Source organism: Gouania willdenowi, chromosome 22 (genome assembly GCF_900634775.1).
Source record: "Gouania willdenowi chromosome 22, fGouWil2.1, whole genome shotgun sequence".
Taxonomy (NCBI): domain Eukaryota; kingdom Metazoa; phylum Chordata; class Actinopteri; order Blenniiformes; family Gobiesocidae; genus Gouania; species Gouania willdenowi.
This window is the reverse complement of record NC_041065.1, coordinates 24,462,318-24,481,634: the sequence shown is the minus strand read 5'-3', so window position 1 is coordinate 24,481,634 and position 19,317 is coordinate 24,462,318. Positions and strand designations below refer to the sequence as shown.

Genomic DNA, 19,317 nt, shown 5'->3' with positions numbered 1-19,317 from the left:
AAAAAGTAATTTTGCCTAGCACCGGCCCTGAGTACAATTTAATACTTCTACTTGAGTAGGATATATTACCCCTCTGGTAATACCTGAATACATGTTGATGAACGTGAGAGTTGGAGCTGATTTGAAAAGATACAATTCATCAATGCTTTATCGGTCCCTATATGTTGTAAATCAATGGATCCCAACTTAACCTGTATGGCCTCACCTCGCCTCCAACTCCCAGAAGGAAGTGTCATCACTGATCCAAGGGTTAGAGGGCTCTGTGACCGACACAAAGGCGTCATATTCCATGAACTGCTCCGTGTAGGCCATCAGACTGTCGGCCACTTTGGAAACCTTCATACAGTGTCTGTCCAGCTGGATGTTTAAGAAGGTGATCTGTTGGAGAGGGACAGAGATTAATGAGAATAAAGGAAAAAACAAGATACGTCACAGGGTTCAGGAAAGGTTTTAGGAAAGGAGTTAGGAAACGGCCATCATGTTTATTTTGACAATCAGACGCACTTCCTCGAGGTGACTGATTGCCGCGAAGGTTAGTGATGTCTGCCACGGTGAAGAAACTACAATTTTCCAAAAATGGACGAAAAGCACATTTATAACACTTTCCCCTGATATAATCTAAAAAATCACAAGGTTTGAATGTAAATCAAAGGAAAAGAGGTTACCAGGCTACGAGGAACAACAGTGAAACTAAAAGGTCACATTGAGAAATATGAATAATGTTGAATAATGAATATAACAATGTGGCTAAAAATGTCTCTGATCCCTCTTCATTGAACCACAGAATGTCTGTTTTATGTCAGTTATCATCTGATAATATGTCTTACATATAATAAGATATGGGTTTTAGATTATTATTTAAAGTTGTTCAAGGCGTATTATTGCATTGGTACGGTCATCGTGAGTTTCCCCTTAAATGTTGTCGCCGCAAGGAATTGTGGGTCAGCATTTTCTCGTCTCCTTTGGTAAAGGATTCATCAGTGTTTCCGAGGCTAAAGGAGATAAAAAAAGGAAGCATTGAGCCTGTTTTCCTGAGCTTAAAGAGAACTCGGACGCTCTTTATCAAGGCCGACACTTAAACACTTCCGGGGGTGAAGGAACAGTGGATAGGAAAGGAGATAGGAGGGACTAGTCTCACCTCTTTCTCAACGTCCTCTTTGGAGGGATTCCTGCTGGGCTGGGAGCTGATGTGGATTGGACTGGGCTGGCTCTGGCCTTCATCTGGGACCCCATAGACCGACTGTTGGAGGCAAAGGGAATCAGTCTGAAGGTTGTTTATGTGCAAGTAACTGGTAGTTTATTAAAAAATATGCAGTTTGTATTGGTGAAGCAGAAAAGATATTGGGCCTGAAAGACAAGCTTGAACGCCTGAAGTGTGTTGTGATAAATATGAACATTCATCTTTATAATACAGCATTCATTACAGCCAAAACAGTTAATGTAGCAATCATGAACTCAAATAGCTTACATACATTTTTTTAATTTATTTACAAATAATTGCATCAATCGAAAGTGGAAATATGTAATTCTGCTAATTTCAAACAATATCCAGAGAAGTATTTAAAATGTTCTTTGTGTAAAGTTCATGTTATTCTCTTACACAGTTATTCCATTCTATATTACATAGTAATAACTTATCCATTGATCTTGACTCCAAAGTCACTGACTACTTCAGTTAATTTTAGCAACCTTGCAATTTAGCACATTGAAACCTCAAAATAAATGGTTTGAGTCAAAAATGTCCATGAAATATATTTAAAATACAATGTAATAATATTAGAAAATTCATTTAAAATGATTATGTATTGAAATATCTTGCATTTTTATAAATTATATATTTATTATCTGAGAATAATATTAATAAGAAGCTGACTGATAATTCTACAATAAATAAACTTAAGATAAAACAACTAAAAATAAAGAAGCACATTAAATCATTCATTGTTAATTCATCTTTGAGGTAATCTGTAGGATTAATCTTAATCTGGACATTGCTTTTGCGTGTTTCCGTTTTATGTTAATTTGTCATTACACATAATAATAATAATATAATATCAATTAAAATTTCACCAAATAACTGTGGCCAAACCAACAATAAAATCTATAATATAATTCAAAATCAGAGAACAATACAACTGTATAAAACATATGAACAAACACTTGTTTAACTTCATACATAAGCACATTTTGTGCATCTCCCTCTTAGTCATCAGATGCACTTTATCTTTGTCCACTGACTATAATAAAGACTAAAAATGCTAAAAGATGCTTTGACAAAAGTCCAATGTGACAGGTGCATTTATTTATGAAATCCATGGTCAGTTAACAAATAAAATTCGCCCTGAAAATGAATGGAAGGTGGGTCTAAAACATGTGTGCTGTCCTCTGCTCACCTTCTTTACCCTGTGTGGGTTCCTCTCTCTCCGACACTTGCGTATGTCCATCTCTGTTGTGTTGACGCAGCCTGGCTGTGGGAAAACGCAGTGAGACGTGGTTAAACGTCAGTGCTTTACGCACACTTTTCTGTTTTACTTCATCGTCTCTAGGAACTCCTGTTTATCTCGGCCTCAGCCATAACTCACCACTGGTCGGTGGACGTCCCAGAATGCTCTTTCCTGGCTGTCCAGGATCTTCCTGTCTGCCTTGTCCTTCTTCCTGTCAATCCTGAGAAAAAGAAGAAAAAAACATACTGTGTGTGGGTGTTTGAGCAGCTGTGATCTTATTTACTGCTGCCAATATATATATATATATATTTTTTTTTTAAATAAAAACTCTGCTTAGATGTCATTTTTAACCAGCAAATTCCAGAACATACTTAGTTATAAACATGAATAGATCAGAGTTTGTTTCTTTTTTAAATTTGGCTTTATAGAAATATAATTAAATGAAACCCAACGTCTTTTTGTCTTTTATTTCTGGATTCAACAGAATTCTGAAAATGTAAATTAGAATATTGTATATATCTGTATTAGATTTGTACATTAGTATTTTTTATTATTTCATTTTTTTCTACTGGAGTGTGTGCACTTGTATTTAATTCTTAATTACGTCTCTGTCTAGTGTTAATTATTTTTATTCTGACTCTGAAATAAATAAATCACTGTAGGAACACACAGGAACCACTAGATGGCAGTGTCATAAAAACAGTAAAAGTTGCTGAAAAGTGTGTGTACTTCCGTACTTCTGCAAAGCATAACAACAACACATGAGAACCAATGAAAGAATCATTGATTCAATCATTTTAGCATCACTCTAATAACTCACATATGACATTTTCCAGGATTGTAATCGTTAATCCGATTTAACTTGTATTGCTTTAATCTGCAGTGATTTGGTTGCTTGATTACACACATTTACTTACTTGACTTGTGCTTCAGCTTGCATGAAGATAAACTCCCACTTCCTGGCAAAAGCTCTCTGCAGCCGTGCAAGGTTCTCCTGATGTTAATGGAGAATTTTTAACGTTAATGGTATTCCTTTTATGCACAAAGTATCGATTATTGATTGTTTAACTCAATAAAATGCATTCATTAAATCGTTCATGTGAATAACAATTATTATTACATTCGGTAACACTTTACTTGAAGTTTTATACATAAAACTGACATTACGCTGTCATTAGCACAAATAAGGTGTCATGAAGTGTCGTTAGCTAAATTATGACACCTTTTGTTCAATTATGACAGCTTTGGAGCTATGTTGGCATTTTTTTGGTTAGGTGGAGGGATCTAGTGGGTTTTAAGGTAACAAACAACACTTAATGACAGCCTGACCGTGGCTCAAGTGGTAGTGGATCGTCTTCTGATCGTGAGGTTGGGGGTTCGATCCCAGTACCTGACTATGTGTCGAAGTGTCCTTGGGCAAGACACTGAACCCTAAGTTGCTCCCAGTGGTCGCTAGCACCTTGCATGGCAGTCCTGTCCCACTGGTGTGTGAATGTGAGAGTGATTGGGTGAATGAGCTGATATGTAAAGCGCTTTGAGACTGTTTCAGTGTGGTTATAAAGCGCTATATAAATCAAGTCCATTTACCATTTTAGTCCATTTGACCTTCATGACACCTTATTCATGCTAATGACAGGTGTCATGTCAATAATAAGAGCGTAATGTCAGCCTGTATGTATAAATGTATAAAACTTCTAGCAAAGTGTTACCTTGCATTCTTTAAGGCTTTTACGGTAGTTATTCACAGTTATTAGGAAACTTAATTAAAAAACAAATCTATACCAGTGTAAAAATATGGATTTTTTTTACACTATGGGCTCTATAGTTTATTCAAGTCTCAATTTCTCTAGTTCTTTTAAAGTATCTAATTAATAAATAATTATATTTAAATATAAATACATTTTCTGATCTTTCTCTAATAGCTGAAGCACAACCCAGGTACAAAATCACACACTTCATCTGCAAAAGGGACTTTAAAACCCAAAGGCCAATATTAATGCTGAGAATAGAATAGTGTGTTACTGTTAACTAACCTACACAAGCATCTGTCAAACATATACTGTAGTATGTGACCTCATTACAAACAGATACAAAGCTCCAGGAAAGCCAGAAGGGAGAGCAGTGAGGCCTGGAGGCCTAACGTGACCTGGATGGGAGTCCATGGATGATAGTTGCAGAGTCATTTAGAATATTAAAGTGCGCTGGGTTGTTACTGAGTAACAGCACTGCAATAATGCCCTGCCTGAGGCTGCATTGATTTGCTGACACCATGCAAAAACTACAAACATTCCTGTTTACATTTTGGAGATGCTCGAGATCTATTTTTATGCTTCCGTGAATGACAATTTGGCTTTTTAAAAAATTGGAGATGATCAAAAAAAATGTGTGTCTTTTGTAGAAAACAGGCCACTTTAAAAGCAATCTTGTAAAGTGGAATTAAAGCATGAAAAAAAAAAAAAAAAACGAGAGTTTACTCACAGCCTCATAGTCGGCGAGCTCAAGCCTGGCTTTATTCTGCATGGTGCGCTTGCAGAGGTAAATAGCTGAGAGGGTAAAAAAAACAAAGGCAGAGTGTGACACAAGAAGAATGTGTTGTTTGGATAAATATGACTAAATGGAAAAAGGAACAAATCTAATGGTTTACGGTGTTTTCTAACAAGGGTCTCAGCTCTCTGAACCAACACTAATGGATGTCACACTGAAGCACAGGCACTTCTTTCATCCAGTGAAATCACAAGCTGTGAGTACACACCAGTCAGACACTGGGACATGACAAGTCTGTGCCTGTCCCTTTATGTAGTTTGAGCATCTTTCTTTTTTTTTGCTGGTGGATTCTCTCATGTTGGGTTTGTCAGACACATTGCAGGGAATCAATAGTCCACCCATGGCAACATCAGGTCTACAGTGTGAACTGTGTGTGTGTGTGTGTGTGTGTGTGTGAGAAAACCAGCTGGAAGCATCAAGTGTGACTCACCGTAGTCGGTGTTCTCAGGTTCCCAACAGTTTGAAGGCCAGAAATATGGCGACTGATGGAAACACAAGCAGAGTTGTCTTTACAATTACATAATAAGAGGTGAAGTATGGAGTGAGGTACATGGGTTTATTGTTTATTAAGCGCACAGTACTTTGGATTTTTTTTTTCTCATTTTGTCTCTCATAGTTCAGGTATACCTATGATTAAAATTACAGGCCTCTCATCTTTTTAAGTGGGAGAACTTGCACAATTGGCTGACTAAATACTTTTTTGCCCCACTGTATGAGGTGTCCAACATACTCTATGTAAAATTTTAAACTGCACTAAACGTGTTCATAGCATCCTTAACATTTTCTTTATGTTCCTGAGCATCCCACTCCACTCCTCCACTGTGATAGTAACATCTAAATCTGTCTCCCTGGATCACTTAAGGGATGTTGGGTGTGGATCAGGTGTTATCAGTAACATTTTGTAGTAGGTTGACACTTCATGTCCCCGCCCAAAGGCCTTTTTAATGTCTTTCAGGGTGTTAGAGTTATAAGGACAAAGTATTTTATACAAAAGTTGTTCTCATCCTCCACTGATGCCAGTGTACCCTAAACACACTGAATAAGTGACTTCCTGACACATTTCTGATGTTGTTTCCATGGAAACAACATGAATACGGACAAAATTTAATGTTTCGTGGAGTGACGTCATATCACGGGGAAAACTATCGACAAACCAGAACAAAAAAATGCCATCAAGTGAATCACAATCTTCCTTGACTGGTGAAGAAACACAGTCAAAATGAAGTAAAAACACTTCTTTAATAACAATAATGTGACATTGCGGTCGTAAATCTTGCATGACAATGTGGGTCATTTCATACAAGTTGCAGCAAAAACCACGAAACAGAATAGATTCTCCTTCCTTTCTGTCAGGACAGGTTTATTAGCCTATCCTTGCCAAATTTGTCTTGAAACTTTTCCTCTTTGACATCATCTTTACATTCTTCAATTGGATTCCCAATCCCACAATGCAATGCGGAAAACCTTTCACATCACCATTTGTCAACAAACCCAATGTTTGCAAGCAAATCTTGCAAACAGCAATTTCATTATTTGACATTTGTGAGTAAATAATCCCATTTTGTGCAAGATAAACCTTTGACTTATTGATCTTTGAGGCCTACACTATGTTTTTATCTCTGTAAAAAAAAAAGATGATGGGATTGAAAGAAGTGGTGATAACATTCTTTAGTACAAAATGACATCATCAAACTTCAGAAGCTCTGCGATACTAAAACAAACAATAGGATAATGAAGAGTTTTTGGAATGATGAATAGGATTGCAGAATGTTGCCTTGGTAGATTTCCAGAAATTACGCTGATTAAAGGAAGATGAAACATGTTTTAATGGGTTGGAAAGAGTTTTAGAAGCCCGCATTATGAAACTATACTTTTTAAATGCATAATAGTTCTTATTAAATCCAGTGAAACCAAAAACTGTGCATGCTTTAACATTACAACCCAAGGAGCAATAGTGGACACCATCTCTTCGTTCATCTATTGCAACTGATATTAGGTCCAAAGTTAATTTTCAAGTGTATTAATAATGAATCGCTCTCATCCATCATACATTCCTAATGGGAGGGTAGAATTAGAAGCACTTGCACATATTTCATTTGCACAATTTCTCATGAAGGTAATTAGCTGGAGAGCAAAGGCCTGGTATGATCAATGTGCCTCTTTGAAGGAAATGAACAAAGCGCTCTCATTCAGCATTGTCATTTCTGCTCAGAGCAAAACCAGTGAATTACAAGACAATGACACAGTGCATGAAACAAGGACGAAAAAAGAGAAAAAAAAGCTGTCGATAAATTTGGTCTGGTGACGTGTGCGTCTTGCATCACAACTACATCAGAAGGAATATTTATAGTCGCTGCATAATGAGCAACTGTGACACACGCTGCCCTTTCTGCACAAGCACAATGATGTCCTTAAATACCAAGCAACAGAGGTGGTGAGGATGACTGCGCTGAGAGTGGATTGAGGAGGAAGAGGGGGAGGAGAGGAAGGCTGGTGACATGCAGAAAGTGCAGAGGCAGCGAGTAGCCACTCCATTGGGGACTGTGGATGCTGGCTGCTTGGATTAAGTTGCCAATGGACCAATAATGAGTCATCGTGGAGCCTGTAAAAGTTCTGTAAAAGTCAAAGTTCATGTAAAAAAAAAAACAAACAAACTGAGAAAAACTCCTCTGAGACAAAGCAAAGCTAAAGCTGGTACCCTGAAGCCCAGCTCTGGCTCTTACAGTATGTGGCGTCCAGAAGGGATGTATAATATTGACCTTGGTGGGATGAGTAATAGGCTTTAGAGGGATTGCTACTCATTAGCATCACACAATAAACACATGCCTCCGATAACACCCCCCCTCCCCGCACATTATTCTGCATTATTCTCCGTCCTCACACATATCAAACACAGCCCTGGGGCAGGTCTTTGTTTACCTGAAAGCGATAAAGAGTTCCATCATCTTTAAGTGTCAGGACGTGGTCAGAGATGGGGAAGATGTAGCCATGGGCGGCAATCAGACTCCCCAGGTGGATGGCTTCAGCTGGTGACAAAAAAGGAGACACTTTTGAAAAACTGTTGATTTTGAGATCTTTTGTTCTCATATCTATAGACATATAGGGCCAATAAAAGATATTTGTCTCCTTGGATGTTTTTTATTTTGATTGATGTAGGGCTGGGCGATATGGACCAAACATATCTTGATATTATTTCTCAAAATGGCGATATACAAAATAAATCTCAGTATTTAGTCTTAGCAGGAAGATAATTCTGGGTAAAACTTTCTTATGCAAAATGCCGCATAGGCCCATTTATTAACAAACACCTGCACAATATGTGGCACTTGAGGCTTTTTTTCCTCTAAGGCAGTGGTTCCCAAACTGGGGTACGTGTACCCCGAGGGGTATTTAAACACCTCTCAAGGGGTACACAGAGAGGTGAAAAATGTTACATTTAACATTTTTTTTTTTTACATGCACAGAGACTTTTTTTCTCATCCATCAATAACAATTTGTGGCACAACGTTTTAAAATACGCCAAAAGTTGAAATTCAAATTCTAAAATGAGAAAAACATCCGAAATAACAGAATAAAATTAAATTAAAGGCGAATGTTGGATGAGACACAGGAAAGAGTTTAGACGAGCGTGCAGACACAAATAAATAATATATAACATGACCTAAAGGGTACTTGTGATAAGAAGTAAAGGCCAAGGGGTACATGGGGCAATAAAGTTTGGGAAACACTGCTCTAAGGGACAGCATGTGTGAGTGAGTTCTGTAGTGTGGCTATAATATATAGCTTCTCAAATGAGGGTATGCGATGGGGTACTTGAGAGAGACAGAGGAAAATTAACAAGTGAAAGCATAAAAAATATGGGGTTTTCTAATGTTTATTTTTTTATAGAAAATGATAATCATATCATTACCAGCAACTCACAAACAACAACAAAAACACACAAAATAAGAGAAAAAAATATACTCAATAATGAAAAGAGCAAACAACAAAAATACACAAAATGACACCAAAAACACACACTAAAAGAGAAAAATACCGACTATTATCAGCAACAAAAAAAATGACAGACACTAAATGAGAGAAAAATCCACAAGATCACTACAAAAAACAACAAAAATAAAAATAACAAAGAAACAGACAAAACGAGATAAGAAATAACCAAAAACACACACAGAGAATAATTTAAATAATACCAGCAACACACAAAAATGACAACAAAAACACATAATAAGACATAATGAATATTAAAAAGAACAGAAACAACAACAAAATACCCAAAATGCCACCAAAAACACAAAAAAATGTGACAGAAATGATCTTGATTAGAACTTGAACTGAAAATACAAGAGTCAGTCTGGGTCCCACACCAGGTGAGAGATGACTTGAACTGATAAAAACTATAGAAATAATTAAATCTATTCAGGAGGCACTAAATACAGTTTCATTCTACTGATTTACAATGAGATTCTTTAAAATGTGTATCATTCATTCATTCCATCATTATGCTCTAAATTGTTTTTTTTCCCATAGTATTCTGAGCAAAATGTTTTAGTCGGACAAAGGGGGTACTTGGATTCAGAAATAAGAAAAAGGGGGTACTTGGGCCAAATAAGTTTGAGAAGCACTGGCTTACAGTATACCATGATAAACCTACCTTGATCATCGATAGAGAGGTTCTTTGTCAACCATTGGACGATGTCCATCCCTATTTGGAGATAAACAATGTTTTAGGAAGAAGCACCAATATACAGTATAAAAAAAAGGTATTGTAATGATGTGTGTGTGATTCCTGAGCTGAGGGTCAGACATGTCAAGGCTGAGGAAGTGTCTTAATACCACACAATGTGTTGTGTCACCTCTCGACAACATTTGGCCGCCTCTTAATGGTTGGCAGGCAGAGATGGTGACACTGTCAGCCCGGAGGGAGCCCATGTGAAGGAGTGACTCAGACGTGACCTCTGGGAGAGAGGGGTTGAGGTGACCCCCCCCCCCCCCGTCCAAACACTGGTGACTCATTTTCCACACAAACACTGAGCGGTACAGTGCGTAGAAGGAGTAGCGGATCCTTTCTGTTAGCTTGTAAAGGGCAGCGGCCTCACCACAGGCTGTTGTTTCTCACTATTTCAGATCTTATTGGCAAAGACAACATCAGCCTCCAACCACTGACACAGTAATTCAAATAACCCCAAAAGGTCAGACTCGCTTTTCTAAATCTGACTTCATGTTTTCAATCAGCACTAACGCTGGGTTTGACAAAACACACACTAATCTTTCAGCACATCGGGTGATTGAAGTCGACAGAAAGGTAGAAAAACCAAATGAGTTGCTACACGTCTGGACGTTATCACACAAACACCTACCTGACACCACACTGGGGATCTTGGAGAGGAAGCTTTTAACAGTTCGCAGCGGAACTCCTCCCGTTTTCTCATCTTGTATTCTCGTAACTATGTCTTCAATCTGCAGAAAATAAAAAGGCAGAGAGTTTTCTTTAGTTATAGAAACACTTATATACAGAATTAAGCAGAAGATCGACTATTTCAGGGGGTCATCAACATGGTGCCTGTGGGCATCTGGTAGCCCGCATGGACCATGTGAGGGGCCCTCTCCTAGTGGGGTTAAATACCGCTGTAAGTGATAAAGTTTTAGTATGAAATTAACCATCTTTAAATGCTTATTTTCACTGAAACATTGTGATGAATGTTTTTAAGTGTTGCAGATTTGGTGTATGGGTAATGTGGTCTGATATATAATATATAGATACTGTATATAATAAGAACGCAAGAGGGATTTTGGTAAAATATGACAATTTTCTATGAAATGTAATAAAAATGAAACAATTGAATACATTAGGAGAAATGTGTTGCATTTTGAAACTTAAACATTTCACTTGTTATTTATTCTTTTAGTTGAACAAACTGTGGCTTTACTTTATACACAGTGTTAAAATAGTTTCATCAGTCTGTCAGAGTTTCATTGTAACGAGTTGCAGCACCTGACGTGCGGACCGCGACACAGCTGATCAGCTCCACAACGCTGCTCTCATCATCTTCTAAGACAAGGAGTGGACAGCACGAATAAAATATAATTAAATCAAACACATTTTGTCCTGTCTACAACTGGTAAATGTGAACATATTAAAAAGGCTTGTGTGATTCTTTCTGGGGGTCTCTTCTGCAATATTATGATTCTGTGTGGTTTAAATGGTAACTAAGTCCATATTTCTAGTGGAATCTAATGTTTCACCTTATCAGGGCGTTGCACCTATTCCAGGTTCAGAAGTGCGTAAGAGGAAAAGGACTTAAAGTTGATATCCAGAGTTTCTGAAAAACGTCTCGATGTCCCACCCTCAACAGCACCACTTCCTCCCCTTCCTCTGCAATCTACCAGAAGCCACGCCTCTACTTTTCTGCACTCACATCACGGAACATAATAAGGTCACATTGATATAGGTCTATGGGTCAGGTAAGAGCCAAAACCATATTAACCTGTTTGCTGTTGTCACGCACGGCCTTGCTTCCGTGCAGTTTCGCATTCATTTTGATTGACAGTCTCAAAAACAGAAGTCGAAGCCTATTGGCTGGTTGCACTCTGCGATTGATGCCATTTGTATAGGGGTCTATAGGATGAAGGAGGGACTTAAAAACATGAATATATATGAATGACCACCAGCAGTAGACCACAGTAAAAGACTAGTTAGGTATTTTTTCACATTTCAAAAGAATCATACATAAACATAGATTTCTCAGAAACTCCAGATATCAGCTTTAAGCAGACGGGAGAATCCGCGTAAGGCCAGATTTAAATGGGAACACCCACATTTCAGGGCCGCTCCACACAGTGCGTAACTAGGATGGAGGAGCGCAGCGACTGACTTAAGTAGAGGGGAGAAGAGCGCGCAGCCAAAAACAGAGCCTCTACGTGTTTTTTTTTTTTTTTTAAACTTATGGGAAAATAGTTGTTAAAATCCATTAAGCACTTTTGACATAATCCTGCTTAGAGACATACAAACAAACAGAGGCTAAAATATATCTTTCTTGGCGGAGGTAAATATTAGCTTTGTGACGAGTCTTAGCCATATTACTGCTAAAGTGCAAAGTCATGAGAATGGGGAAAAAAAGCACCTGAGTCAGCCAAGACATGGTGGGCTGTTGCCAACAGGATGGAAACAACAGCTTGGAAATTACAGCAAGAACTACAGCAACAGACAAGCTCTGCACAGCAGTTGTTGCAGAGAGAAGCAGCCTCACATTACAGTGAAGAGCATTGTTTCTTTTCCCACAGTGTTGAAGATGTGGGGTTCAGTGAAGAGGCGGTGCAAGAGAGCATAGAGAAAATATACTTCTACAGTCTCTGCCCTGGATCCTTCTCTAAGGCAAGCATAAACTTGGAATATCGAGGAGTAGGGGTGGGAACCTCTGGGTACCTCACGATACGCGATACAAAGCTCACAATAACGACTATCTCACGATCTGACGATACTGCGATTATCGATGTATTGGTCAGAAATCAATCTACAATAATCTACGACATAACAAGAAAAAAAAAAAAAAGATTAAGTGAAAAAAAACAATTTTTATTTTATATCTCTGAAAGACAATAAATTGAAAAAGTGTCCTATGAACAGTGACTATTTTAGTGCAACATTTCTGTAAATAAGTGTCAACATACCAATGTAAACAAATAACTCTCTTCAATAGTGATTTCTGTAAACAAAAAAATAGGGTCTTTCTTACCAGTGACACCATTATAGTGCAATAGTCCAGTAAATAATATATTGGTTCCTTCAACAAACAGTGATAACATGTCTGTGAAGACGTACCTGCACATTTTAGTGAAAAAGCAGAAAAGGTTTTGAAAAAAAAAATAAAAATCGATACTCAGCGCGAGCATATCAATAATTTATCGTGCAAAAAAAAAAATATATATATATATATATATACGAAATATCGTCACACTCCTATCGAGGAGTGAAACTAAAATTTTAAATTAAAAAAGCCCTTTTACAGATTAATTGAAGTATCTCAACTTTCTGCAGTCTGATGCTTGTGCAGACGAGAAAAAGCTGTAGCAAGTATTCCCAGAATAACAGATAAACGTGACACCTCTGACAAAGATAAAGCCTTTAACACATCACATATCTACTGCCTAAAGTTGGGCATGCTCCATTCACCATTCAGCCACAACTGATCAGTGACAAGGAAACAAGTGCATGAATAGACAAAATAAAAAAAACAGTAGTAGCAGTTTAGCAACTTGATTAACAACGATCTTGTTATTTCAATTTTATAGATTGCCTGTTGTGATCAAAGTGATGGAATTTGTACGTGGTAGCCATAGTTCACACACAGTTAGACAAGCTGTGTGTATTAAACAGGGGGAGACTTTAGTCAGCATTTTACAGCAAACCCAGCACTGAAGATGTTCAACTGCAAACAGATGCATGAAGCTAAATGATGAATGACGTGTGGAATAAGTAGAATAAGAGAGTGTGTGCTTCAAAAGCTTGAAGTCGGGCACAACATCATGCTGTATTCAGACAGAACACAATATCCATGATGATGGTAACCAAGGGAAAAACACAGAAAATGCTTCAAAGCCCTTAAAGTGAACCTTTCTAAATTCTAAATCAGCGTCCTCATCAGCAGTGCTGCCATGTTTGTTTGGTTTTTTATGTGCATATGCATGTGAGGTTGCACATGTGAGCATCAGTGTGCAGCCTTTACTCGACAGATGGTGGGAGAGGCATAAAGAATTCAATAGCCTGCACAACAACCTTTGCTAGCTGTGCTAGTGCTGTACTACACAGCAGTTCAGACTGACAAAATGATTCATCTTTTTTGCTATGAAAGGATTTTTAGAAAGGCAACTAAACACATCACTTCATATTTTTGTCAGATATTTATCTCATCCGACAAAAAACTAAGTGAAATGTATATACCAGTAGTTATCTTAGATGCAACTTGATGAACAACAGTCTTATTTCAATTTTAAAACTGCTACCACCTACAATATTTTTTTTATTAAAATCATAGTGTATGCATCATAAATCACTGAATCAAACATCGGTTACTTCAAAACAAGGGTAAAATGTTGAAAATAGTGCTTCTATTTTCATCAAAAACACTTCTATGCAGCATCCCATATAGAGATGAGACAAAATTAATTTAAAAACAGCAGCAATGGTTAGAAAACAGGATGCTGAAAATTAGATTTGTTACTGTAATTTAGGAAAAGGGTTAGACTAATAAGTTTATACTTTCACCCACTCCCTTTCGAACACAAAAAGTGTGTATACAGTAATATTTGTAATTATTGTTTTGTTTTTCCCTTTTTCTGGAGGGAAGCCATCTGCATTAAATATTTAGATAATTATAATATTCTTTCTTGTATTATTGCATTTGCCCAAAATGAAACAGTATAATAAAAATAAAAAATCCTTGACTCCACATCCCACAATGCATTGCGCAAAAATGTTCCAAAAGGAGTGTTCACAGAACTTTCAAGCTGCCATTTCAACCTTTTACATATTTTTTCAAGCAAATTATGTTTGATTTATTGATCTATGAGGCTACGCTACGGATTTATCTGATATTTTTTTAAACTGTCCAGTAGCTTTAACCTACTGAGGCCCTAAAGGGACACAGATAGTTTTTTATTTTTTTTTATTGTGCGCTCACGCTTTATATGAAACTAATACGTTAAAAGTTCTAAGGAAGCACGTAATAGTTTTAAAGGGCCCATGTTAAGCTAAATCAACTTTTCTGTGCTTTAAACATCATAAAAGTGCTATTAGGGCTTCATACACATGTCCAAAGTGTTTTTTTTCATTGATTTCTTCAATCGTTAGTTAGAGGGTGATTTGCTCCTTTCTTACTGCAGGGTGAGCCCAAACACCTCGCTCCAATTTGATGAAACGTTCCCACATTGATGAGGAATTTGACGCGGCACTGAGCTGGAGAAGCCACGCCTTCAAGAAGCTCTCTGCCGTGATTGACATGTAAACAGACACTCTCACGAATGGAGCATTTCAGCGTCCTTCACGCAGTGCTGTGTATGTATTTTCTACAGTCTATGTATGTACCGGCGAACGCCCCGCCCCCACACTCTGTCTCGGTGTTTATAAAGCAGCATGAGCTCGGCTACGGAGTGGATGGGCCGTCCATCACTGTGTGGGGAGGAGGAAGTCAGAAAGTGACTTTTCTTTTTTTTTTTTTTTTTTCTTGTCTGCACATGCTGTCAAAGGTCAACACCACAGGAAGTGCAATCATTATGAGACAGCAATGCATATTTTGTTATTGCAATAAAATACATTGATTTATTTTATTGCTTAATTGTGACCATCACCAGCCCTCCCTCAGGAAGGGTAAGAAATCTTTTATTATAGGGAGGATGTAAAAAGGGAGAGCAGTGTTACACCTAAGTGGAGGGGGAGGGGGAAGGGAGCAGGGAGGAGAGACTCAAGGCAGGAAATAGAAAAGGTGGGGAAGAATAGACTGTTCTTCGTATACCAGCATTTGTGCAAAAAAAAAAAAAAAAAAAAAAAAAAACCGCTACTGCAAGCCCAGGAACTGCCCTGGGCCCGCAGATGCAGCCAGGCCAGCAGAAAGAGTGGAGACCAGGGAGCCCCAGGCAACCCCCCCGCGGCCGAGCAACCCCCCAGATGCCCCCAAGATCCCAGGCCGAGAGGCAGGCACCGCCCCCCACACACACATCCGAGGAAGCCCCAAGCAGCCGAGCACCCAGTTCACCCTGTTAACCCTAACCCTAGGGTTAGGGTTAACATTTTCCTTTACGTACTCGCTTACGCAATACTAGTATCACATGCTCGCGTGTAACTTTTAAGTGAGCACGCAATAAAAAAAAAAAATACCCGTGTCCTTTTAGGGGCTCCGTATTAACCATATTCAATTAGAGTACATTTTTGGATCGTGGTAATGTTTGCAAATTTACATTGACAAAAAGTATTGTTAACAGTACGTTGCAAAGGTTTTGAAATTGAGGTTTTGCTTGTGCACGATTCAAAATGAGGATGTGAGGGTGAAGAGAGACGGACAAGTCATTACAATCAAAGGTAATCATCCAGCTTAGCAAAGCTTTAAATAGATTCATCATAAACATGACCCATATATCCACAACAAAACCCAGAGCTGTATGCACATAATGTAGTACAGCGAAATGAGGGGGGGGGAGAGAGAGAGAGACAGTTGCACAGGAAGACAATTACCAATCTCTCACCATGAGCTTTAGTGTGTGTTTTGGCATGAATAATTGAGCATCCACGATGTACAATTACAGCTTTAACGCTGTTGATAAATCTCTTATACAATAACTGAGGTGTGTGAGCGATGTGTAGCATTTGACCTTTGAGTTACTAACTCACGCTTTCATCCAAACAGTTCTACATGAACAATGAGGGCCACAACCAGGGCAGGGGTCAACTATAATTGTAAGCGCATAATTGATCATGAATTACAATTATGGTGTAATTATAATTGTCATTTTGAAAATCTGTTGCTGTCGTAATCATAATGAAATTGTAATTGACTTTAGATAACTGACTTTGTAATTGTAATGAAAATTCTATACAAATTATAATTTAACGCAAAACTGGAGGACCATATTACAGTTCTGCGTACAGTTCTACACATATGGTAGTGAATTATTAAAATATATTTCATGTCAAGCTTTCCCACATTTTACCATTTAAAAAAAATTAATGACAAAAAAGGCTCAGATGCCCACACCAAAAATATTAAAACCAATTTTTTCATTGATTAGAAAACAAAGTAAACAATAGATGGGAAAGAAATTAGATAAATATATATATATTTTGTGTATTTTACAGCTGATTTAAGACCCGTTATCAAAAGAGATGCTAACAGAAAGCTAATACAAGAGTAAAGTTAACTTTTATTAGGTTATTTATTTCAGGCTCAGTAAATGTGATTAATTGTAATGTGATTGTATTTGACTTTCTGAGGATAAGGGATAATTATGATTTAATTGTAATTGGGAAAACAAATGCTGGTCACTAATCATATGTGAACTGTAATTTAACATGGGTGATTGAAAACGTAATTGTAACTGAAAAATGTAATTGACTCAAACCCTGTGCACAACAGATAAGCAGACTCGTTCCTTTGGAGATATTAAACCATGCATGCAAAACACAAAGAAATCACTGTTTGATACATCTCTGAAGGCTTTTATAAATCCACTGACTAAACAATGTGGAAAGGATTAGCCCCTTTTTGTTCTCATGTAATACTGGACCTTGGACCAAGTGCATGTAAAGAAGCCATGATCCCCTATAGGGTGGCGGCAGCGGCGGCAGCAGCAGCACATGAGAGGCACTTGGAACAGCTACAGAAAGCGCACATTGTATCTCTTGGATGTAGCAGCTAATGGTGTTGCAGCTTGGTGCAAAGGGTTTTGAGAGCTCTACACTGCTGCTTACATGTGATAACAGCACTTTACCCCCCCCCCACCCCCACCCGACACTCAGCTCTATAAATGATTATCAGGGCAACACCATCCTGTGTATCTTACTAATGAATTGCATGTTTGCATCTGCTGGGACACATGTATGCATTTGTGTCGGGGTGACCTTTGCACTGCTTCTTAATGCTGCACCAGTATGCTATGCAACACCTGTCAGAGGAGCAAAATTTATCAGGAATTTATTTAAAAAAAAAAAAAAAAAAAAAAAAAAAATTTGGAAAAAGGAACCGAGACTGCATGACATGAAATATGAGCGTGTAAATGATAGTGCAGGGCTTCCAACTACGTTTGGCTGCAGTAAAAGACGTAAAACACTTTCACGTCTGATTAATTGAAACCTTGTGCACAGAGATGAAGCTAATAAAATATGTCTCGGCCCTGGATAATGAGAAGGCTGCTGTTAAAAGATGGATCAGGCCCCATTAATGTTTCAGCGCCCTTCAATACTGAAATACTTTCAGCGCTGTGTGTGTGCGTGTGTAAAATCACTGGACTTCCAAAGTGACGGATGAAGTGAAAGTGTTTTTTTTGCCTAAAAGATGTTACATCAAACAGTCACAAAACTGTGGGGACTTTTCAGAGACGATCCCAAAAACAGCTTTTGTTTTTGTTGTAGGGCGTAAAAGCATCTTTTCTTGTCAGAGTCACATACATTATAAGCAATCATCTATATTCTTATCTTATGTTTTTATTTTAATATTCTTTTCATTTAGAAATGTTAACAGACACGAGTATAGTAAATATGTACAGTACCTGATGATTCAATTTATCTATTACATACATATAGAAATTCAAACAAAATTAACTTAACTGCCATTCCATCCTCTTCCCCTCCATTGATGCTTTTAAGGCAAAGCTAAAAACATTTGTACACTGTTACACATAAGTCCTAAAATTCCTGTTTTTAAGTATTATGGTTATGTGTTTAATGGTTGATCTATTTGATGTACAGCATTGTGTTTGATATTCAGCACTTTGATTGAAAGCCCTCTATAAATAAATGTATTATTGTTATTATTATTATTATTATTATTATTATTATTATTATTCAACTACAGAAAAATAAAAATAAGGAAATTCACCTTGACAAAAAAATTGGAGTACATGACACTGCAAACCAAACCAATATAAAATCCATGAAGTTGGGGAAATAAGTACAGACTAATAGAAGAAAAGTAAATAAATAATATTACACCCAGACAGCAGACGTACTGTGCGTGCATGGAGAAAAAGCAAATAAATGAATAAATAATTTATAATAAAGACATAAAAGTTGTAACAGAGTGCTGCAGCTTCTCTGTCCCTTGCAGTAGACTGGGCTGTGCAGACGTGACTCACGTGAGTGATGATGACAATTATTTTAGTTGTCCTGAAGCATTAAACTTAATGGCCATTTAATTAAAAAGCCACACAACCTAAACTGTATCGTCAGGGATTGGTGTTTGGATGAAGAAACCAGACGCAGAGAGCGGCAGCAGGCAAGAGAAACAATTAAAAAACCAGTCCATCTTAATCCAGAACTCAAAGTACAAAATAAAGAATGAACCAAGTAACAAAACCTGACTTCACATAAAGAGAGGAAGACACCGCAGCACACAAGGAGGGAACAATGACAATGAACCAGCAAACATTTGGTGTCTAAACACTCAGGGGCGGATTGCAAACGTCACTCCATGCGCTAATAAAGGGTACAAACCCCAGGGAATCAGGAGTGCACGGCTGCTGCGCATCAAAATGTGCCCTCAATTCATTGAGCTCGTTTCCCTCTAATTAATATGCATAGTAGGCAATGCAAATAAATTAATGCAGTGGGCGCAATGCAATT

General features: G+C 37.7%; 1 protein-coding gene across 4 annotated transcripts in view; it reads right to left on the bottom strand.

Annotated features, from left to right (window-relative positions):
• Positions 1 to 19,317, bottom strand: part of LOC114456355 (regulator of G-protein signaling 6-like) — a 55,787-nt gene that overhangs the window by 4,796 nt on the left and 31,674 nt on the right. For all 4 annotated transcript variants that reach the window (XM_028438063.1, XM_028438064.1, XM_028438067.1 and 1 more), the window contains exons 3-12: positions 10,349 to 10,448; positions 9,643 to 9,693; positions 7,908 to 8,014; positions 5,419 to 5,470; positions 4,923 to 4,987; positions 3,362 to 3,438; positions 2,583 to 2,664; positions 2,394 to 2,468; positions 1,139 to 1,240; positions 206 to 378 (exon numbers count right to left, since the gene is read on the bottom strand). In XM_028438063.1, coding sequence (XP_028293864.1) covers positions 206 to 378; positions 1,139 to 1,240; positions 2,394 to 2,468; positions 2,583 to 2,664; positions 3,362 to 3,438; positions 4,923 to 4,987; positions 5,419 to 5,470; positions 7,908 to 8,014; positions 9,643 to 9,693; positions 10,349 to 10,448 — 884 coding nt within the window. The remainder of the gene's footprint in view (positions 1 to 205; positions 379 to 1,138; positions 1,241 to 2,393; positions 2,469 to 2,582; positions 2,665 to 3,361; positions 3,439 to 4,922; positions 4,988 to 5,418; positions 5,471 to 7,907; positions 8,015 to 9,642; positions 9,694 to 10,348; positions 10,449 to 19,317) is intronic.